The sequence below is a fragment of the Macrosteles quadrilineatus genome, unplaced genomic scaffold, assembly GCF_028750875.1.
Source record: "Macrosteles quadrilineatus isolate MER2022 unplaced genomic scaffold, UCM_ALF_1.0 Scaffold_2__2_contigs__length_208266976, whole genome shotgun sequence".
Classification (NCBI taxonomy): Eukaryota; Metazoa; Arthropoda; class Insecta; order Hemiptera; family Cicadellidae; genus Macrosteles; species Macrosteles quadrilineatus.
Genome location: NW_026542595.1, coordinates 940255 through 964698, shown reverse-complemented (window position 1 = coordinate 964698; position 24444 = coordinate 940255). Strand labels below are relative to the sequence as shown.

Below are 24444 nucleotides of genomic sequence, written 5' to 3'. Positions count from 1 at the left end.
TCTCTTCTCTTAATCGCTTTCGTCTTTCCCTGTCTCGTGCTCTTTTCTTTTCCAACTGTTCTTCAGTCATATTAGCCTTAAATCGACGCTGCCTCTCACGGGCCAGTTCCTTTTGTCTTTCATATTTAGCCGAGTTCTCTACGAGATGTGTCTCTTTCTTCTTTACCTTCACCATTTCATAAAATATTCAGAGCACCTGTAACAAACAAAGTTTGTTACAAGTGTGAAAATAATGTCTTATAAAGTCATTGAAAACACTCAAGCCAATTATCTGTTCGAATATTTTATGAACCAGTACAAAAACAATATTTTGAATGTGTTTTTGTAGAGGCCTAAATAAATTAAACATTTGAAAATAACAAGAAAAGTTTTATAAAAATACTTAGTTTTATTACAATTGAATCATATAAAAAAATCTATAGTCCAATTATATAAAATTTAGAAAAGACAAAAATCACTAAAAAGAGAGATTCTAATTATGAGTGTCTTTCTTTTCAAGCAGTAAAACAGATTATTTGAAAAACTCATAAGTTTGTAAAAGTTTTGAGTATCATCAAAGTTGTATAAAAAGGTTTTTTTACGTTATTCGCATTATTCAGTAAGATTTAACCAGGTCGCTGACGTAAGCGATATGAGCAACGAGATTCCGTCAGGTCGACAATGTTAGCGATCTGACGGTCATGATCGCGTCAGGTCGACAACGCTAGCGATCTGATCGTTAGCGACCTGAGTAATTTGGACGTCTTTGTCTACACTGAATCGGCAAACCCCGCATGGGGCCAAACAAACTTTGAGGTTAGGGCAGAGTTAATTTGTTGTTACGTATTGAAGCTTTTTAAAACATTTCCTCTATCAGTAAGCAAATTATAAACGTTAGCGACCTGATTCATAATTAACATACGTTCAACACTTACCTAAATAGAAGTTTTTTGTTAAATAATTCCAAAATGAATTTGCTGAAAACAGCGCACAAACCAACTCGTGTATCGTTCACAGATAAACAGACGACCAAGCCGTCCTTCTTCCCGCGTTTTCGTCGGCTTGGCGGCAATTTCAAAATGCCGTGTACGATCGGCGCCGTATAGCGGGGACGCACATATATTATCAAATAATGTGTTTCATGTTACTATTAAGTTTGAAAACTCTTTTCATATGGAAATAAGGAGTATTAGGGAATATTAAAACGCATTCAAAAATTTTTTAAATCGTTTTATTTATGAAATACACTGCTATATGGAATGACTTTGGCTGGTGGAGACAGTTAGCGACCTGACGAAAATGGCTTTAAAAAATTAATTTGAACACTATAAATTAACAAATTATTATTTTTTTCATATCCATAGGGTGCTTCATATAAAGAACTATCACTGGAATATTAATTTAAAATTGTAATCAAATAAATAACTGAAAAAAATTGGTGGGACATGAATTCTCCCTCAATTTGAAATTGACCCTTATGGAGAAAATTAAAACTGTTGTAGTTTACTTGTTTATGGATATATATTGATAAAATTTGGCAAATTTATTTTTTTCATCCTATACTATTAAGGTATGGTCAAAAAACACTTTTTACCTTCCCCGTAGCAGCAAACCTAAGCACTCGTTAAATCTAATGCTATTGAAATAGGGAATAAATATGTCTTATTTATGGAAATATTTGAGCAAAAATGTAATCAGACAAGTTGAAATTCGCTTAGTCTACAGGTTTGCTGCGGCGGGGGTATTTTTTGTTAGTTCCTTATTGTTATTTATTAATATAGCTTTAGACCTAGTGTTCAGAAATATATATATAAATATTTTTTTTGTTAATTTTTAAATTTGTCATTAATTTTTCTTTACTTAATTTTGATTTATAATGATTAAAATGAATCGAACAGGGGGACACTAGTTGGGTTTTAAAATTATAAATAGATATTGTGTAATGTTTTGTAAAATCGAATTATTAAATTTGAGAATCCCCTTCGCCGACAAGAGGAGTTGACCGCAATGTCACGTTATTGACATTGAGGTGTGGATGGGCGGAGCTGCAGCACACGCAGTTATGAAGGCTGCTGTAGTTGTACCAACCAGTTTCAACTATGGTTATTATTGCTCTGATATTTAGCATGCAGTGGACTTGCAAGGAATGTTTATTTTGTGATGATACACAATTTTTGGTTACTCTTTAACCCTCTAGGCGTCAATCGACGTAATTACAGCGACTATTTTTTTGCCACAAGTGTCAATCGCCGTAATTACGGCGACTTGACAGGCCTACGGTCAGTTGATATAATCCCACAAGATCGAACAAACCTGGCCATTGGGAATACTAACGTGTTCAGGACATTCTGGGCTTCATGTTGAGTATAAAAGACGGCCGTTTCCCGAACTATTTATCTTGTTCTGTGATAGTTTTTCCATATGTCATTGTTTGTTTCGGTTGCTAGGGAACGAATGTTTACATTGTACTGTTGTTGTGTGTCGTGATTTTTAGAGTTTATAAAGAAAAACAGGGTGAAACTACATATTTTTTTTTCCTTATTACATTTAGAATAAAATTTATATCTCAGTTTTTGTAAATATAGTGATTTTTTTTTACATATATGCGGTAATGTAAAATACCCCCGCCGCAGCAAACCTGCAGACTAAGCGAATTTCCATTTGCCTGATTGGATTTACACTAAAATGTCTACTTAAAAATATAACATTTATTTCCTATTTAAATAGAATTAGTTTAACAAGTATTTAGGTTTGCTGCATCAGGGAGGGTAAAACTGGTTTTTTTTTTTTAAATGTTAATAGTTAGCAAGAAATAAAAACATTTTCCAAATTTGATCAAAATATGTTCACAAACAAGCAAACTACAACAGTTTACTTGTTCTCCATAAGAATAACATGGGAATTTTAAATTTAAATTTTTTTGGAATTTTCTCCGTAACCATTAGGCGCATAATAACTCTTCAGTATACTAAATTATTTGTTTTTTTGGTTCAAAAATGGGAAAAACCCATTTTTACCCCATAAAACCCCGTTCTCATTATCCGATCATGCTGGTTCGCGAACTCGTTAGAATAAATGTAGGTTTCATTATGTTTAAGAGAAGATCACCATACAATCTTTAAACAAAGACCTGGAATAATACGATGCCGTCTTTCCCAAGCTCATTTTCATCCAAACTTTTTTCTTCACAAGAACATCTTTGTATTTTTTTTTTTAGATAAGTAAAAAATTACAGGTTTTTCTCGGACCAAATCGATAAGTGCATCATCTTGTTCTGATGTGAACACATTTGACTCCATCTAAAGTTTCACTAATACAGTAACTTCACGTAAACTTACTCAATATGATTAACCAAATAACTCTGACGTCGTGCTTGGCGCACCACGCTGAAGTCAACTGAAAGATATCTCCGGCGTGGTGTGCCGGTTCGTCACGTCGAACAGGCGGTGCAGCGTCCGCGCCCACGTCGTGTAGGAAACCATCCCCATTGCCAGCTATACTTTAGATTCTGGCGCGATGACGTAATCACGCTTTCTGTCCGGCGCGATTCGTCCGACGTGGTCTAGGAAACCAAGGCCTACAGGAGCAAGCACAACAATCCGCCACCTCAGATACATATGTGGTGGTATATTGTCATGGTGACACCTAGACGGGTACATACTTGTTACCTCTCCAACCTGACGGTGGTGCTTAATAGCTACTGTGCAATGTGGCAGGTTCTCACTTCTTTTAGTAAAAATTTAGTATGTTATGGTCCTTTTAACTCTATTCTAAACAAAATGGTACAACCCCTATTGCTGTTAAAAAAATAAGGTTCAAAAGTTATTGCAACTTTCGTGATTCCCCCATTAAATATTATACTTTTCATTGAAATGCGACCATACAAAGTAGGTATTTTAAGTATGAATGGAGATGAGTGTAGGATGAGTGGCGTGATCTTGTAGCCTTGTTAGTGACTAAGACCGACATATTCCTTAGTTTAAAGTCATTGTTAAGCCCCTGAGCTGTAGATATTATTGTAAGACTAGATTACTTACGTCAATAGCTCATTGAATTTCATTTCATGTTTCGACACATTGTCATTGTTTCTAGGAATTTCGCCATTTCCGCTCCCACGCTGGGCGATGAGAGCCGAACCATACGCTTATCTCCACAGGATATGACTAAGAATAAGTTATTTTGTGTTGCTCACAAAAAATATAGCACAGCCTATTGTCAGTTTGTCATCATCGTTCGTAGCTCGAGCGCATCTGATCTGTTTGTTGTCTGTGCGGCAAATGTATAACATAATAAAGTGTGTTACGATTTTGAGAACTGATTATCTTATCGCTGGAGTAAACAAACAACGCAACTTGTAGGGAGGGCAGGGAAGGGGGGTTAACAGCTCCAAGGTCAAGATAGTTTTTGTGCCTCGAGCCTCCAGTGAGAGGCAATAAATAAACGTCCTGTCTTGTAACAAAATGGTTGCTTGTATCTTTAATTTTGACAAAAGGTTCTGTACCGTATTACGATGGATTTGTAAAGCATCAATTAATAAATTACAGTACTAAAGTTATTAAAATAGGAATTTTATTGACTCTTGCCTAGTATTATAATATATTCCACTGAAAGTAGGCCTATTTGACTTAACCGTGTTTTGTGTTTATTTGTGACTTTTCTATCAATAGGAAAAAGGAGATAAGAGTAGTTTACTTGATAAATAATGCAATTATGATTTCAAAATAATGATTATATAATTCCAAATGAATAGCACTTCATTATGTTATGATTTTAGGGATTGTCCGTTTTATACGACCTTTTGAGTTATCCGACCTAGGCTTGGTCCCATTAGGGTCGGTTAAGAGGGGGTCTACTGTAAAGGGTTGTTGACGACAAGCCAATAGAATAAAGTATGTGTCAAATTGCTGACACCGTTTATTTTACATTTGTTTCAGTGGCCACTTGACATTTAACCTAAACGTGTTTAATTAATTGAGTCAATTTTTTGGCAAAAACTTTGGAATCCAGTTATTTAATATGATTGGGCTTTTAGAACCAAGTACCGTACCTATAATTTCCACAAGGCGATACATTACCAATTGTACCTTTGTTTACAATTGTTTACCTATTGTTTGGAGTTCTCCAGTGTAAAGTAGGTGATGGTTTAATTATGAACTAGAGGTCGTCCAGTGGCCGAAAACTCGACCAAAAATATGTAATGTACAGACTTCTCTATTTTCACCCCATGCTGTAAATAAAACATGTGATTGGAATTTCTTCCATTAGTTTTGATTTTCTGTTCATATTTCGTTGTTATTTTGTCAACAGCATGGCAACCCATAAGGCCCATGGTAATTTTTTAATAATTTTTAAATTCATTTTTCGTGCTTATTCTTGAGCCTGTTTTAATTTGGGGATTCTACACATCTACAGGAAAATATCTTTCTAACAGTATGCGTGGATTTTCCTGGCGATGCACACGAGCTGAAAAAAGTTTTTAAAGAAACATGCTTGCCTTATTTATTAATATATAGAATAGATAGTCTGAATGTTTTTTTAATTTTTTTTTTAAGAAATAGTCTTTGCTTACTGGTACTGTAGTATATAATTTAAGAATACTGAATACATAATCTTACATGAACCAAGATGTAGTAAGATTTGTTTAACTGTTCTCAGTTATTGCCTTTTCTACGAGAGTATGTTGGACACAGTGCTGTATGCCCGAGACAAGTGGCTAGCCTCAGACGGACTCATGTTCCCTGACCGCGCGACGTTGTTTATCTGTGGGATCGAGGATCGGCAGTACAAAGACGACAAGATAAACTGGTGGGATGATGTTTATGGTTTTGACATGAGTGCCATCAGGAAAATTGCCATCAGTGAGCCCTTGGTCGATGTTGTGGATCCAAAACAGGTAACATTGCTATCAATCTACAGTACATCTTCTGTGACACTTTTATAATAAATAAATAAAAAAAACTACTGTCATTTAGGTACCTAAATTCACAATACCTAGTTATTCATGTGTAATGAAAAAGTCTGTCTTTTTTCAAGTAAAGAATCTCAATCAATGTTGACTGAGGCCTCTGTTGGCTTACATTTGGTGTCTATCTACATTCCTGACATTTTTCAAAGATTTTTTGTAAGGATTGTCCAAACCATGATCTTTTAGCGAATTTCCCATATAGGGAATAAGCTATAACCGTAGTACTCATGGTAAGACCTGGACCCGGGACCGATTTAATTTTTCGTTTTGAGGTCCCTAGAGGCCAAAAACACCATCCGTTCAAATTCATATATATATATATGTGTCTGTTAGCGCGATAACTCGAGCAAAAATGATCCGATTTTGATGAAATTTGGTACAAACGTGTAAACCTACATTTATTCGAACGAGTTCGCGAACCAGCATAATCGGACCATGGGAACGGGGGTTTATGGGGTAAAAATGGGGTTTTCCCATTTTTGACCCTAAAAACCAAAAAATGGCAATTTCTTTTTAAACCGTTTTGTTGAGCTTAAAAAATAAATAAATTAATTATATTGAAGCGCTCTTGTATGCCTAACGGTCACGGAGAAAATTAAAAATTGTGTAATTAAAAATTCCTATGTCATTCCTTACTTATGGAGAAAATGAAAATTGTTGCAGTTTACTTGAATGAATGAATGAAAAAGTGCTTTATTGCTGCTTTTATTTACATTTCCAGATACCACGATGCCATGCGTGGTATCTGGAAATGTAAAATAAACACTTTAGGCATTGGCCGGAAAGGCCGTCAGCCAGGTTGGCAACACAGCAAAGTTACATTAACACTTAAAACAACCACAACATATATATACCTAACAGATAATCAAAATAATACGATAGACACTGAGAAAATAATAATAAGCTACTTGAACAACAACAATAGTAGTAGTTTACTTGTTTATGGATATTATATTGATAACATTTGGCAAATTTATTTATTTCCTCCTATAGTATTGACGTATGGTCAAAAAACACTTTTTACCTTCCCCGTAGCAGCAAACCTAAGCACTCGTTAAATCTAATGTTATGTAAATAGGGAATAAATATGTCTTATTTATGGAAATATTTGAGTAAAAATGTAATCAGACAAGTTGAAATTCTTAGTCTACAGGTTTGCTGCGGCGGGGGTATTTACTATTTAACAAGGGTAGACCTAATTGATCTACTACTATCTACTGTCGAGTCAAAAAGTATACATACTCGAGTTTGAACTTTATTGCAACGTAACCAGTAGACTTAGAAAAATACAAGTAATATAATTGTACAATTACCTCGTTACAGCTCCGTAGTTTCCGTATATATTACGGCCGTTTCAACATCAAAATGCCATCCTCAGATACATACATCCACCGGATTTGGCGTCGTCAAGAACTTGATAAACACACGTAACACGGTAACAAACATTTAAAACACATAAAAAACAAAAGACAGGCCTGGCGCGCACATGATGAGTACGTGTACGGATGCTGACTGGACATCTGCTAGTTCGTTCCAGCCGTTGCGGTATTATCTCTTGGACTTTGATCCCTTGGCTTGCTTCGTTTGATGATGTTATTGAAAATAGTGTGAGATTTAAATTGTAGTTGGTCATTTAGTATGGATTCATTGTTGTTTTTTATTTTATGAGCTTTATAAATCTCATATTCCTCAAGGATGTCTAGTCTATTTCCATTTATACAGGCGTGCAGAATTTCTAAGGCATTGTCCAAATCAAGTAAGTCGTGATTATTGTCAACCAGGTGTTGTGCGAAAATGGATTTTTGTTTGTCAGTTTTTCCGTTAGGGCGATGTTCTTTGTACCTAATGCTAAAGGAACGTCCTGTTTTTCCAATGTACGTACTCGGACAACTAGCACATTTTATTTTATATACACTTGATTGGTCAGCTTTATTTTTATTAATCTTAGGTTTTAACTTATTTATAACTTTATTGCTGGTTCTGAAAGCTAGTTTAATTCCATGCTTTTTCAACTCATTCTTTAGGCAGTGTTGCAGGGGATGAGAATAATTTACGCAGACGAATTTCTTGTTTTGCTGGGTTGGATTCTGATTTGGAGTTTGTTTATTTTTGTACTTCTTTACTAAGCTATCGACCATTTTAATGTCATACCCATTAGATAGAGCGATTTGCTTGAAGATTTTGAGTTCTCTATTGTAGTTCTGTTGTGTCATTGGGACATTTAATAGGCGACATGCTATTGTAGGCGGCCAGTTTATGTGATACGGGGTGGTAAGAGGTGCTGTGGATGGTTTGGTTTGACCATCGATATATAAACACAATGGATCGCGCGCTGAGTAGCAGCTGTGCGGTCCGGCTACAGACAGCTCCCCCCACCACTTTCCGGGCATACCTGCAGCGCTTTCATTTAATGCAATGTTATTTTACACTTGAATAACACATACAGAACATGTGATTGCATCGTTTAACATTCGTTATCTACATTTTACAGTATTAACTGTTTATTGTGTAAGTTTAATTGATTTTGTTTGTTGAAAAATAATCAATATATTTTGATAAAAACTCCAATAATGTAAAACAGTTTTGGAACAGTTTTGCTTGGTAAATTATAAGAACAGAGGAAATAGGAACGATAATTAAAGACAAGAGTAGGCCTACATATTTATAATTTAATCCGTACACTCAATTTATTAAAATACATTTCTTAATAAAACAATATCATAAAGAAACAACACAACTACATAAGGACACGTGTTCAAAACATCATACGTTGCTAAATAAAGCATGTTTTGTTCATTTCTGCCTATAATGCCAACATTTCCATTTACATATGCTAAGGTTTATTTGTTTGCTTTGCTAGTACAAATTTAATTTGTACATAAATTCAGGAAAATATCTTGCAAAACTATATCATATACAGGGTGTCCCGTAAGTAAACAGCCCATCCCCGGGAATTGGTTCTATGGGTCAAAATAAAGAGAAAATCAAGCATTTTTTTTCAAATCACTTCGTTAACCAGATATCTAACATTTTTTTTTTACATAAACATTTTTATTTTTGAAATTTTCAACCGATCTTTATAAAACTTGGTATGTAGGTTAAGATAGATAAGACCAATGCTAGAAAAAAATCATCTTGATTAAACATAAAATTTCAAAATGGTGGCTATTTTAATTGTTTTAACTTAAATTGCTCAAAAACGGCTATTATGACAAAAATTTCAAGGACACTTCTATTTAGCATATTTATTCCGTATCAAACAATACAAAGTTCAAAAAGTTCGAATAAGAAATAGCTTAAATATTACGATATTTAGTTGTAAAATGGGACTTGGTTAACGAAGCGATTTTGGAAAAAATGTTATTCTTGATTTTCTTTTTATTTTGACCCATAGAACTATTTCCCGGAGTTTGGCTGTTTATTTGCGGGACACCCTGTATTAAACACCAAAACTACAAAATCACTCACGTACAAAACATCAAACGTTGCTAAACAAAACAAGTTTTGTTAACTTTTGCCTAATCCCTACCTTTGCATTTACAGCTGCTAAGATTGTTTCTTTTGCTTTGCTAAAACGAAGTATCTTAAAAAACAAGTTTCCTATGGATTTTGCTCATTTAATTTCGTGGTTATCCTCCCCAAACTCCACGTTAGATATGTGGAAAACAACAGCTCTAAAAAAATCGTCTTGAGAAAACTTATAGCCTATGTTAAGATGTACTTAAAAATTTAAGTCATCTAATAATCTGCTGGTTATAATTCTTATGGAACATATATTAGTCATGAACCCTAGGGCAAAGGGTTTTCTAGGATGCTGCAAAATTGAAACTTTTTCAATTTTCAAAGTCTGTAAGTATTCTATGCACTCGTTCAACATTTCTGAATCACGTATGAGATTTTCTTTCGTACGAAATTGAACTGTTCTTACTTCTTCTGCTTGTGTAATTGAATGCAGAACACGATTCTGGCATGATCAAAGTACATCACGTAGAAGAAATACTACTACGAAAAAAAAAACCACGCACTTATATTGACTCTGCTGCTATATTGACAGTAGTGGCAGTGCACGTTGTTGCCCGGACTGTGGTGAGGGGTGTCTGACAGCGCCGGACCGCGTTTCGGCTCACGCAACACATGCAGCGCGCGATCCATGTTTGTTATATATCGATGGGTTTGACGTAGTAGGCTTTCTATATATGCTAAAATCTAATCTGTTATCAATCTTTTCTATTGTGATGTCCAGGAAATTAATTTTACTTGATTGCTCAGTTTCCATAGTAAACTTCAAATTAGGCGCTATATTGTTGAGGAATTTGAGCAGAAGGTCGAGCTGTCTTATGTTACACTTGAAAATAAGATTGATATCATCAACATTACGGTGATATTCCATTAGGGGCTTAGAACTCAGACGACAAGTCTCGGGGCATTAAAACAGTAAATTAATTAGAATAAACGTACGTAATAATCATTCGTAGAAATCATAATTTTGAAACCAATTGTGATTGAAATCAAACCAAACGATAATCACCGCTAGTCACTGGCAGGCAGGAACTGGCGGGTTTTATGCAAGTTGGCAAAAATGAAGTTATTAAATTTATTTATTGAAAATCGAATTTGGAAATGGGAATGCGAATGTTAAACGAAAATGTAAACGTAAATCGTATCAATGTGATTAACTAATATAGCTAACCTTCGGTAAACAAATTATTGATGATCGTGCAAGCATTGATAACGGGCGAATGTAATGACAAGTTACTTCGAAGACGGCGTCAAACGAATAATCCTGTCTTTGAGTAAAATCCTTCGTTCCTGGCCGCTCGAAGCTTACGCGCTCAAGCGGCGAACTTTAGGACTACTAGATAACAGCTGATCGAATTCACTTGTTGAGCTGGTCTAGTTTCGTCTGTTGTCTGTCAACAAATAAACACCAGTTTGGGGTTATGTCGTCGTCGGCGTTAAATATCTGTAAAATCGGCCGGTTTAACTTTATTATGTGAAACGAAGTGCTATTATTAATTAATATGTAGTTATGGGTGTGTGTATGTACTTCACTGTGATTAATGGCTCAATCACGTCCTGGTTGAAGTTCGTTCGCTACGCTCACTCACCTTTAGGTTGGAGCTCGTTCGCTGCGCTCACTTTCCTTCAGGTTAGCTCGTTCGCTACGCTCACTTGCCTTCAGGTTAGCTCGTTTGCTACGCTCACTCGCCTCCAGGTTGAAGTTCGTTCGCTACGCTCACTCACCTTTTGGTTGCAAATTAGCTGTTGTCATAAATGTAAAAGAAATAATAGTGCTAGTGCTGCACCCTGTTGGTAATCCTTGTAACTTTAATGCTATTGAACATCACAGAACAGAACCAACTTGTTTAATTGAAACAGCTGTTGAGATTCAATAATTTCATTTCTCATAAGGTTAACATGGGATGGGAAACTCCAGAGCCACTGGGGCGGAGCCCGAAAGGATTTTTGAAATAAGAATATGCCTATATGTTAATCGGGAATGTGAGCTATCATCATGCCAAATTTCAGCCCAATCCGACCAGTATTTTTCGCGTTTACTTTTCCCATACATACAGCAACCACCTCTTTTTTATAATAGTATAGATAGATATCCATAAACAAGTAAACTACAACAGTTTTAATTTTCTCCATAAGAATAACATGGGAATTTCAAATTACACTATTTTTGAATTTTCTCCGTGACCGTTTGGCATACAAAAGCGCTTCAATATACTAATTAATTTTTTTTTCTAAGCTCTACAAAACGGTTCCAAAAGAAATTGAATTTTTTTTGTTTTAATGGTCAAAAATGGGAAAAACCCATTTTTACCCCCATAAATCCCCGTTCCCATGGTCCGATTATGCTGGTTCGCGAACTCGTTCGAATAAACGTAGGTTTACACGTTTGTACCAAATTTAATCAAAATCGGATCATTTTTGCTCGAGTTATTACGCTAACGGACACATATATAAATATATATACTAGTAACAGAGCCCGTTGTGGTTAAATACAACAGTCTCTAGTAAAATAATGGTTATGAAATCCATACACCATAGTTTTACCAGGAAAGCTTTCAAAATGCTTTTTGGATTCCAAATTTTGTATGCAATGATTAAAATATTTTTTGTCTCTGAATATGCTATTAGCATTTGAAGAGAAACTAACATGAGCTGATTGAATTGTTGTAATTCAAGCAACAATTTAAATCTCCTTTTCATCCAGTGGTGTTCATCCCGTTGGTTGGCATCACTAAAAATCCAATATAATGTTTCAGGTGGTGACAAATGCCTGCTTAATCAAGGAAGTAGATCTGTACACTGTTGTTAAGGAGGACTTGGACCTTCAAGCGCCTTTCCATCTGCAAGTCCGTCGTAATGACTACATTCAAGCCCTCGTTACCTTCTTCACTATAGAGTTCACAAAGTGTCACAAGAGGATAGGATTCAGCACAGCCCCAGAGGCCCCTTACTCTCACTGGAAACAGACAGTGTTCTACCTGGATGAATATCTGACCGTCAAGAAGAACGAGGAAATCTACGGGGTCTTTTCCATGAAGCCAAACAAGCGCAACAATAGAGATCTCGACTTCTCTATTGACATTGAGTTTAAGGGAGAATTGTGCGAGGTGCATGAAACTAACAAGTACAGGATGCGTTAATGTGAAGTCGCACAGGTCAAGAATCAAACTATCTTCGATTGAACTATGGTACTTGAATAGTTTGATCTGTAAATCTGGACTCAATGAGGGAAGATAACTTGCCTCCCAATAAAACGCTGTGCTCTGTTCTAGTTATATTGTAACCATCTTTAGTGTAGTTTTGAACTGTAGACAACTCATATCTCAGTGTTTTCTGCTAAATAGCGCTATCAGTATTTTCTGTTTTAATGTAGACAACCTCAATTTGGTTTAAATAATTTTAATTTTTATTCACAGGTATTTTAACTTTAATATTAACTTTATATTTAATTGTTGTATACTGAGCTACTTTTATCTAATTATATGCCCCTTATTCTAAATTTCCCAATATTGATTTTCATTGGATTATATGATTCATCACTTGATCAGAGAGTAACTGAAACATATCTGTCCTTTAGTACCTAACTTATTAGTCCTGTTCTCTAACCTGCCTCTTAGTTCTAATCAGGTACCTATCAAACAGTTCCTTCAAATTCCTTTAGTTTAAGATATTAGTTCAATCTGTGATTATTTTGATATGATTCTGAATAGCTTTTATATTTGCATGTGTATGCTAAAACATTTTACCAATAAATTTAAATTTTATAAATCCTGTTTTAAGCTGGGTTTTCCTAAGAAGCAGAAGCGGAGAGCGGAGAGAGGAACGCGGAGAGCGGAAAAGAGATTAACATGGTGTTCTGCTACGCTTCTAGGAAAACAGTAACATTAAATTACCTAAGACAAGTGGAGTCCGCTCTCTGCGTTCCTCTCTCCGCTCTCCACTTCCGCGCCTAGGAAAATCCGGCTTTAGAGTTATTTCCTAGTCTGAAAGTGGAAATAAATTATGCAATGAAGTGTGATACTAAAATGATCTATTATTAGCAGAGTAGCCATCCTTTTACAGAGTTGACATATATTTGTAACATGCTTATAGCTTTTTTTTACCCACCTTCACATTCTAGGATGCTAGTTCTAGCCCGGAACTGTTTTACACATTACTTCAGGTCAGTCCTGGAGGGTTGCAGCATCATCATTTATCACATACATAAAATCTATTGGTGATTGGCGGGTTTTGAACCCAGGACCTCGGGCACCGAAGCCCCTCCCCTCGTTCTACCACTAGACCGACTCGCTCCCCAACGTGCGTAAATAGCAGTTAAACCTGTATTTTGCGTTTGCAACGGAAAGTGTACGAAGATAAAAAAATTGGTTTTTAAAATTTACAATGAACGTGAAACAGTTAATTATTTACCACTTATTTAAAAAAATAAAATTCAAATATATCATAATTTTTTTGGTTTTAATTCAAGTAGGCTATAAGTGGTGATAACTTACTGGGTTATGTATCAAATCAAATCAAAAGATCTTTATTCATACAATTTGTAAATACATGTTTACATGAATAGTGTCAAACAATGAACATAAATAATTACATGAATAGGTAGGCTACAATCAAAATTATTAGTAGGACAGTATTTATCACACTACTCCAGGTTGCTGTTTTCTGAATTTTAAGATCAATTATCTGTTCTAAAGTTTAAAAAGTCATCAAATAAATAAAGTGCCCTCTGTATTAAAAATTCTTTCAATTTCACTTTGAAACCTCTATCATCCTGCATGCTTCTTATGTGATCTGGTATGTGATTTAGGAATCTGATACCGTTGTATGAAGTTTTTCTTTTGAACAATTCTAATTTATGATTTGGTAATACTACTTTATTTTTATTCCTAGTATTATAGCTGTGGATATCTTTATTTGTAATAAAACTATATTATTTTTTACAAAAATTATGCATTCTAAATGTATAAGCTGTAAACAGTCAAAATTTCAAATTTAGTAAAGTAAGTTTTGACAGATTCATTGTTCTTAAAGTTTAATATGGCCCTTAATGCTCTTTTCTGTCCTATTAGTATCTTTGTCAAATTTTGAGCAGATGTTCCACCGTAGACACAGATCCCATAAGAAACATGGGATTGAACATTGGCAAAATAAACACTTTTTAATACATTCGTATCACAGAGATAATACAGTCTTCTGATGGCATAGATTCCTGAGTTAATTTTCTTTAAGACATTATCCACGTGCAGATTCCAACTTAGATTTCTATCAACGATAAGGCCAAGAAAGTTAGTATTTTCAACTTGCATAATTTACTCATTATCAATGTAAATATTTATTTCCTCTTTAATTTGTCTTTGTTTAGTGCAAAATGATATGCAGTTAGTCTTTTGAGTGTTTTGAGTGTTCAAAATTAAATCGTTAGTGATAAATCTTTAATTTTTGCTAACTCCACAAAGGAGTGAATTTCTAATTCTATACCAGTTTTTGCAGACATTATAAGGTTTGAATCATCGGCGTACAAACAGAGCTGATTTTTGATAGAGTTTAATTTACTTAAGCAATTCGGCATATCACTTATGTAGCAGATAAATAATAATGGTCCAAGTATTGACCCTTGGGGTACTCCATATTTAACTTTTTCTAATGTTGACTGAAATTTAATAACTTGATTTTTCTCAGTTCTTGATACTTCTACATATTGTTCTCTATCAGTTAGGTATTTAGTATAATATGTAAGCTGTGCCATAGACTAACCAACACAAGTAGACTTCTCGACCCATTGAAAATTTTGAAGTTTGTTTTTATTGAAGAACTAGCAGATTACCCGTCCTTCGTACGGGGCTGGCGTATAAGTATACATTGCTTATTGCAGTTATACTCATGATTTGTGTATGCAATGGAAGAGGACACGGTTTGAGAAAATTTTGTTATTTTAATTTACGTAAGCTATAGTATAACACATATACCAAAGCTATAATGTTCTACCATTACACCTAAACAATAAAAAAAATATCAACAATAACTTAACTGTAAACAGTGTAAACCATCCTACTTTAACAGCTCTCATTGTGCATCACAGCTTTTTGTTGTGGCTACGTTAAAATTAGCTATGTTATAATAATATATTTGGTTCTTACCGTCTACGCAATCAGGGGCGATAGGCCTTCTTAACTACGGTCGTTTCGGAGATAACTCCATCGTCAGATGCGTAGCAGCATTGACTATATAACACTAGTGTTATAGTCAATGGTAGTAGTACACTAAACTATTGTCTTGTTATACTTAATACGAACATATATTATTACCAAATGTAACCAAATATATTATTATTATATTTTCACGCAATCTGCCACACTCAAGAATATAATATTAGCTGCTTGGTGAAAACCCGTCGAAATGGGGTTACTGTAAAGGCTTATGCTAATTCATCTATGGAAAGTTAGGTGTAGTGGAATATACTTGAATTGAAGTTGGCTTTTATTCTTGGACTGTTAGGGACCTCCTCGTTTATATGGTTGTGCGTCTTCGTTGGCAACAAATAATGCAAATGACATAGCAATGCCGCATTTTCAAGAAGAAAAAAATACTGTAAATCGGCAGTTACCATGCATATAAATATTGACGTTTACATGCATTGTTAAACAACGTATCTTATAAAGGATGATGTGATCTAGTTTAAAAGGAATATGACCTTTCTGTCATGACAGTAGCTGCTTAAATAGTATTTACTCTTTGTGCCTTTTTTTACAGCCAAAATGTCGTGTTATTTTCAATCATGTTAAACCCAGTGGACCACGGTTAATGACTTTCTAAATCATGCACATATTTCTACATAATATCCAGTTGCTGTAAACTACTATTAATTTAACAAAATATGGACCCGGCCCAAACGGGCAATGTGCCCTTCTGCACTTGTATTATTTTGTATTGTATTACACAATCGAAGATTTTTCCAATGATTGAAAACATGTATGACAATAATCTCATGAACCTATGATGATCTGTAGAATAATATGATAAAATATAGGAAAAATTGGTGAAAAAGTCGGACAACAACCCGTACAACAGATATTAGATAGCTCAATGAGAAATTATTGTAAGAGTTCTGTGATAAAAGGAATTTCCACTGATTTCGTAATGGAACGTTATATTTTCCAAAACGTGACATGATACAGAAGAAAATCAATTTTGAAATCAGAAAATAAAATTCAGTAACTCCCAATAAATGTGTGTTGTTTAAAACACAATTTTAAAATTAACAGCTGTTTCATTAAAAATTATTATCCACATGGCCAAAATGTAAACAAATCTGTCGAGGGATCTTTAAAGGCTTCTGGAGCAGAGCCCTAAGGGAATTTACTTTGTGTTTCTTTTGATAACTCATCTACAGACCAAGGCCTTTCTTTGGGAGACCTCTACCAATTTTCTACACCCAGCCGTTCTCTCAAATTAGTGGAGACAAAGTTTCCAATTAAATATTTAAATTCCCCCATGTTAATTTTATTGGAGAAAACCTAAACTTTGATGGAAGATCCTGCCCAAACTAATACAGATTAGGGCAATTTTTTTGACACTTCAATCATCAAAATCGGTCCAAAAATGAGGGAGGAGTTCTGTTTACAAAAATCGGCTTAGCGTAATATATATATACCAGAGAACCCGTGCAGCTCAACGAGCCGCATAGTATGAAACATAACGCCGTGGAAAACGTTATGCTTAAATTCGAGTAATTCTGGTTACATACAAACTTACGGTGACTGTCCCTCGCTGTCCGTGCCTTGGATATATTGTCTTAGCTGTGCATAGTTTAGATTTTCAAACTTTCTACCCTAGAAGAAACTTCAACCCAAGTAATTAAACACTTGCTAGAAACTAATTTTAAATATCTCTATTTGCCTCGTCAAGGTTCACCTACATTATTTCTGCTCTCGGTTTTAACAGATAACTTCTAATGAATGCTAAACGGTCTGCTCCAATTCGAGTTAACATGTTGCAACAAAGTTTTTCCAGCATTGACAATTGAAAAAAAAAACTGTTGCCTTATTGATAAACTGTGTTAAGTAATTTAAGTTGGGTCATTTTATTTCTTTTATTTGAGACATCCCCTTAATCGAACGAATTTTCTCCGTAGAGAATCCTGAAAAGTGGGGTGATATATCGACAATTTAATTTGCTCCATTTTTTACTTACAAACTCTGGGTTACCAATTGGACAGCCATAATCTGCTTTGAATAGGTTAAAGCAGCAACACTATTGAAAGTTGGTATTTTAACGTGATGTCTGTCAGTCACATTATATGCCCCGCATCAGATCGTTCTCAGTTCTCGTGTTGTTCAATGGAGTTTTTCTTAATACCTGTCCCAAAGTTTTGAAAGAATGGATTCATTTGTCGAAATAGGTTGGATAACTAACTCTTGTAGCTATAAGATTTGGATAACAATTTTCATTGTCTCTTTTTGAACAGCATATGTTATTTTACTCTCCTGAATCATAAAAATAAACTTGACCGTAATAGTATATTTCATTACTAGGACCGAAAGTGGCATTTTCCGTCGCGCGCTCAAGTTTTTGTGTGAGGCGAAGCCGAACACAGGGAACCCCAATTTCACGTGCGAGGCGAAGCCGAGTATGTGAGAGCTATTTTCACGTACGAGGCGAAGCCGAGGACGGGAATAATGGAGCAAGTGCCGGATAATAACTTTCGGTACAAGTTATGAACGATACTTTTCATCACGACGCAAAAATCCAAGAACACAGAATAGCAGACCTCAGTAATATTGCAACTATTTCATTTCTCAATTAATTTGATTGAACATCAAAATAAAATAAAATCTTCTAAAAGGAAACTTACGTCTATTTTTGATTAATTTTTAAAACCAAAAAATAGGAGAAAATATTCTAAAGTTAGCCTACGTATATTTCTCAATGAATTTTGTTTAAACATCAAAATTAAAGAATAAAAACAACGTTTAAGAATACACACAGCTGATTAAAATCATTAAATTAAACCGTAAAAAAACACTAGCGCGCGTAGTGAATAAATGGAGAACTAATTGAGAGCGAGGGAAAGTAAATTTAGAGCGAGGGAAAATCAGCTGTTCGATTTTCCCTCGCCCTAAATTAGAGCTTGGGAAACGACTACTTTCATTGATGTCAGCTGTTATCGAAAATAGTTACTTTCGTTAAGGAGTGATGAAAATAATCTATCGTTGAATACATAAACACTAATTCCTTCACTCATGCTTGTTCTAATATTGCCGCTAAAACTTTCAATAGCAAATTACTTTTTGAAACTTCATATTTTTGACTTGAAATGTCTGGATTGTGTTGGTGAATTCAGCCAAAAAACTTTGTATAAGTTTGTCTGAGGAACCGGCACCATAAACCTAGAAGTAGACAATCCATTTGCGTAACATAAGGTCCGCCAAGATTTGGTATAATCTTACTACCGGTACTTGAACTTATCATAGTCAAGGCATTATTATTGTTTGTACAGTACTAAATGTTTTGAGATATGTCAGTGTCAGAAGTTAACATTTCTCGCATGCATTTATTTTATCTGACATTGGCAAGTTTACTTTACCATCGTGACAACACTATGAATGTGCTTCGTATATTTTTTCATTTCCAAAGTAAGTTGCATAACAGAACTGGCAAATATTATTCATTCCACCAATAGCTGAGGGGGTTTGAGCATGCATGAAAGTAGTACGCAATGTTATTGCTGATTATTGTAATATGGACTGTGGTGATCAAAATTACGTATGTCGCCTATTTCAAAAGTGGTCGATAAGGTGGGGGGAAGGGGCAAACATGGCGGTTTGCGCTATGCGTTAAAACGCTGATATTTCGAAAACGGTAAAAGATAGAACATCGGTTAAAACGTCGTTGTAATTCTAAAAATGTGGACTACAATAATGGTTATTGAGCCCGAGGTCGTACCTCTATAAATAAACAAGTTATTGTATAAAATATGTAAAAATGGACTTTTGGTGTAGTTTTTTTACCAAAAGTAGAATTAATTTGTGAGTGTCGCGAAGAAGTAATATCAAATATCTTTGATGATAGTTGTAATATGGACTGTGGTGATAAAAAATACGCATGTCGCCTACTTTTCAGGTGGTCGAGAACTTAGGGGGAGGGGGGCAAAGATGGCGGAACGCGCTATGTATTGACACGACTGTAGCTCGATAACGGTACGAGATGGGACATCGGTTAAAACGTAGTTTTAATCCAAAAAGTATGGCCAATAGAAAAGGTTATTGGGTAAAAAGTTGTATCTTAACTAATAACAAAGTTATAAGAATAATAAGTTTAACAAAATCTACATTAAACAGCTATTTTCTTCAAAAATCATATGGATTGTTGATAAAAAATAGTGTAACTACTTAATTACTCGGCTAAATATTAACCAGATGCATTTCCTTATAAGAAAAAAATATATTATTACGAATACATATGGTTTAAAATGTTAAACATGGCCTCCAAACTACGTATAATACTTGGGGTTTCGCCGCAATCAAATGCATAATACAGATTACCACTACAAATCCAATTTTAATTATAATGTTATAGATTATTACAATATAATTATGTAACAGATTCTTATTAAATACAGTTATATGAAATAAAAAACATAACTACAAAAGTAAACACCTTATAATAAAAAATCGGTAAATCTCTTCATTCTATCCATAACAATTACACTGGTTGTTCATATTATTTGTTGAATTGAAATAGGTACCTAACTTTTGTAAGTAAGTGAAATTTTACTTTAAAATTGCCTAATCCACTAGAAACACACAATAAAAAAAATCGTAAGCAAATTAAAATAAAATTTGTTGAAATTTAAAATATTTAAATAACTTATAAAAGAAATAGTTATAAAAGAATGTTATTTGTATAAATAAAACATAATAAATGTCAGTAGTCTTAAACTGTACAAATACTTTCACAACCCCGATACCACTGAGTTGGAAAGCAATGAACTTTGGGGGGATTAACAGTTGTGCCGATATCAGAGCAGCACTGCGCAGCAATTATGACGCAACCTATCGGACGAACCCCAAGGCGTTTGGAGGCCGTGTCATACATTTTAAACCAAATGAAATGAAATGAAATGAAATGAAATGAAATGAAATGAAATGCTTTATTGTCGTTAAAACTGAGTACAAAGTTCATGACAATCGTCAAAAGAAAAAGAAAACAATCAAGATGGCAACTAAAACTAAAACTCTAAACCAAAGTACTCTTCATGTTTATACAGGCAAGCCTGGGTTAGAGTAGTTTTTAAAACATGTTTAAATTTTGAAACACACAGGTTTTTGATGGATGCAGGCAAGAAATTGTACATTTTAACACCTTGGTACTCAAAACTATTTTGAGTGGCTGTATACTTATGCCTTAGTGTAGACAGATTATCTTTAGATCTAGTACAATAGTTGTGAACATCAGATATCTTTTCAAAGTGAGAAATGTTTTCTTTTACATACAACAAACTTGCCAAAACATACAAGGATGGAAATGAGAGAATGTTAAGACTCACGAAAAGGGGCTTACAATGTGTTCTTCTATTCACACTACAAATTAACCTCACCGCCTTCTTTTGTAAAGTAAAAAGCAGCCTGTTAGCATAAAAACTGTTGGCCCACAGTGAGGTACCATAGGACAAATAGCTATGAATGTGGCCATAATATATACAAATAAGGACATCATCTGAAACAGTGGACCTAAGTGCTCTTATCATAAATATGCCTTTTACAATTTTAGATGCTACAAAATCTACATGTGAAAACCACTTCAAGTTTGACTGCAAATGAAAACCCAAAAACTTCAGAGTGTTTACATCATTACCATTACTGCTTAGACTAATAGTCAGGTCCTGAGTCTTATCAGCATTAAGACATAACTTGTTTGCATTACACCAGTCGTTAATAACAGCAGATTTTGTGTCCAATGTGTCTGTAACATCATTCAAAGAGTTACCCCGTACACACAAGGCCAAGTCATCAGCAAAAAGAAAGCTTTTTACAGATAAGTCATTAATATTACAAGGTAAGTCATTTATATACAGTATAAACAGGGTAGGGCCCAATATAGAGCCTTGGGGCACTCCGTGGGGCACTCGAACAGGGCTAGAATAAGTGCCATTTAGATAGACTTTTTGCCATCTGTCACTAAGATAAGATTGAAAAAACCTAACCAAAACAGCATCAAGGTTATAGCAAGAAAGCTTATTCACAAGGAGATCATGAGCCACTGTGTCAAAGGCCTTAGACATGTCGTACGATCTGAACACTATACCACTTTTGGCCTCTAAACTTTGAAAGCAATTTGATATCAGTGCCTGGGTTGCTTGGACAGTGCTGTGTTTGGGCCTAAAGCCAAACTGACTACTTGCTAAAAGGTTACTATCCTCAAGATACTGAGAAAATCTACGATGTACGAGATGTTCCAAGACCTTCGACACTGCAGGGATAATAGATATAGGCCTATAGTTAGCAATGACATTTTTAGGCCCTTTTTTATGGACTGGTATAACCTTAGAAATCTTGAACTTGTTTGGGTAGCAGCCTTGTGTTATACAAAGATTAAATAGGTAAGTCAAAACTTCACTTATGTAACTAGAAGCTAACTTCAAGATGGGGACATTAATTCCGTAAATATCTAAACAAGAGCTATTGTTAAGACTGTTGATGGCTGCATACACCTCTTCTACAGTAAATAGTCCAATCCTAAAAGCATTGTTGTCCTCAATAGTCGGAAGAGCGTTGCAAGAGGTCAAATTTCTAAGATATTGCTCAGGACCATTTGAAGAGGCGGGAACATTACTTCTCAGGTTTTCAACACAGTCGACAAAGTAGGAGTTCAGTCCATCGGCAGTTAGGCAGTCAGGAATAGACAAAGGCTTACTATTACAGTTGCTTATTTCATTAATGATTGACCAGGATGTTTTAGAAATATTACTAGAGTTTAGCAGTAAACTGTTGTTATGGTCAAGTTTGGCTTTCTTGATTTCTTTGCGGTACTGCAACTTTAATGAGTTGTACTTAGTTTTAACTTCAGCAGTCCCTGCATTACAAAACAAAAAATATAGCCGGTCCAGCTCATTTTTCATATTTACAAGTCCTTGATGATACCACCTTTTGTTAGGTTTGTTGTTAAAACCGACAGTAGTTTTCAAGGGAATCGAACCATTTAAGGCCCACAACAGTTTGTCAAAAAACACTTTGAATTTAGCATTTAAGTCTAGGCTATGGTCATATAATTCAAACCAATTCAACTGACTAAGGTTGGATAAGAATTTTAAGGAATTCTGAGGATTTAATTTCCTAGTAACTTTTCTCGGTAAAGAAATTGGATTAGATTTAGAATATGACTCGATGTTCATTGACAGAAAGGCCGCATTATGATCTGAGACAGGAGTGTGTATAACTGAGGCTTCCCATCTATCTGGGTGTACTGAGGTCACAATATTGTCCAAGCAGGTACCTTTGTTTACACTTCCAGCTGCGACATTAGGCCTAGTGATTTCATTAATTGCAGTGTGAAGACCAAAACTAGATATTAGGTTTTTAAGTTCCCGGACTTCAATGCTGTCAGACAGAAAGTCTATGTTAAAATCACCTGTGCAAAAGAAGTCAAGTTTCACACCATGCATAGTTGAGAAGACATCATGCAGTTTATCCAGAAATAAATAAACATTACCTGAGGGTGGTCTGTAGAAGTTTACGATCACTGTTTTGTGCTTAACGATGTACACCGCTGAGGCTTCAAACGTGAGTTCTTCCACTAATATACTCAAATTTAACTTATTGTAAATTATAAAGTCTAGGTTCTCTTTTACGAGTATTGCAGATCCACCATGTTTAGACATTGATCTAGCAAAAGAGGTTGCAACTAAGTAGCCTCTTAGGCTTAAGTTGTTAATATCATTTTGTGAGACCCAGTGTTCAGTCAAACAAATCACATCCACACTACTGTCATACGCAAGCAAACGTAGGTAATCTAGTTTGTTAGTAATGGATTGAATATTCCACAGGAGGATGTTTAGTTTTTTAGCTGACCTAGATAGTATTTTATTAGACGACTGCTGTAAGCAAATGTTAGAGAAGTTCCCAATCGCTTTGTTATGCGTTGAGAGTTGTGTGTCAGAATTATCTGTCACTTCAGACTCTACGTTAAATTTACAGAGTTGGGGGGAGTTTCTAAAAAATTCTCCTGACACTGAGCAGTGCTTGTTGCTTTTTTAGCAAACCTGAAGGCATTTATATATGCCCCAGTAGGCCAGAATTCAGGCAAATATATTTTGTCCCACAAGTGAGCAGGAACCCCTACCTTAAATGTCCGATAGCCTGGGAACCTGTTCCTCATTTGTGTGACTTTGTAATCACCACTAATTTCATCACTTATATATTTATTAACTGTATCACAGTCAACGTCTGTAGCCAGCCTTGAGATGAATAAATACCTGTATTTGTTGACAGTTTTTAATTTATTGCTAGTGTTGGCAGAACCTGTGATCGAATTGTCGTTATTAAAATGTTGTTTTCCAGAGATTTGTATTTGTTTATTCACCTTAAGCCCATTAGCGTTAACTGAACTTGAACTTGTTGTAGTTGGTAGGTTAAGGTTATGTTTATACGGTTTTGACAGTTCAGTTTGACGTTTTCCACCATTCCTCTTCACCGATGTTTTTTGTTTGGCAGGCGTAACAGTTTCGCTGTTTCGCTTGTCTACTGCAAGAGCAGACGTCGCAGGCAAACTAGCAGAACTTTTGGTGGCAGACGACACGGGCAAAGTAGACGAATTGTTGACAAACTGATGACAACTACTAAGATTAGAATTGTCTTTATGACTGTGAATAATATTCTCTGAGTTGTCATTTGAAGATTTAGATGAGTCTATACTTTTGTCACTTTTAGCAATCATTTTAGATTTATTTCTCAAAACACTTGCAAAAGTATTACTACTATCTTTTA

General features: G+C 34.9%; 1 protein-coding gene across 1 annotated transcript in view; it reads left to right on the top strand.

Annotated features, from left to right (window-relative positions):
* The window catches only part of LOC128984602 (protein arginine N-methyltransferase 1-like), a 49614-nt gene extending 36383 nt beyond the window's left edge, over positions 1-13231 (top strand). The window contains exons 4-5 of the mRNA XM_054403939.1: positions 5635-5872; positions 12220-13231. Of these exons, the coding sequence (XP_054259914.1) occupies positions 5635-5872; positions 12220-12603 (622 nt within the window). The 3' untranslated portion in view covers positions 12604-13231. The remainder of the gene's footprint in view (positions 1-5634; positions 5873-12219) is intronic.
* Positions 13232-24444: the final 11213 nt, after the last annotated feature.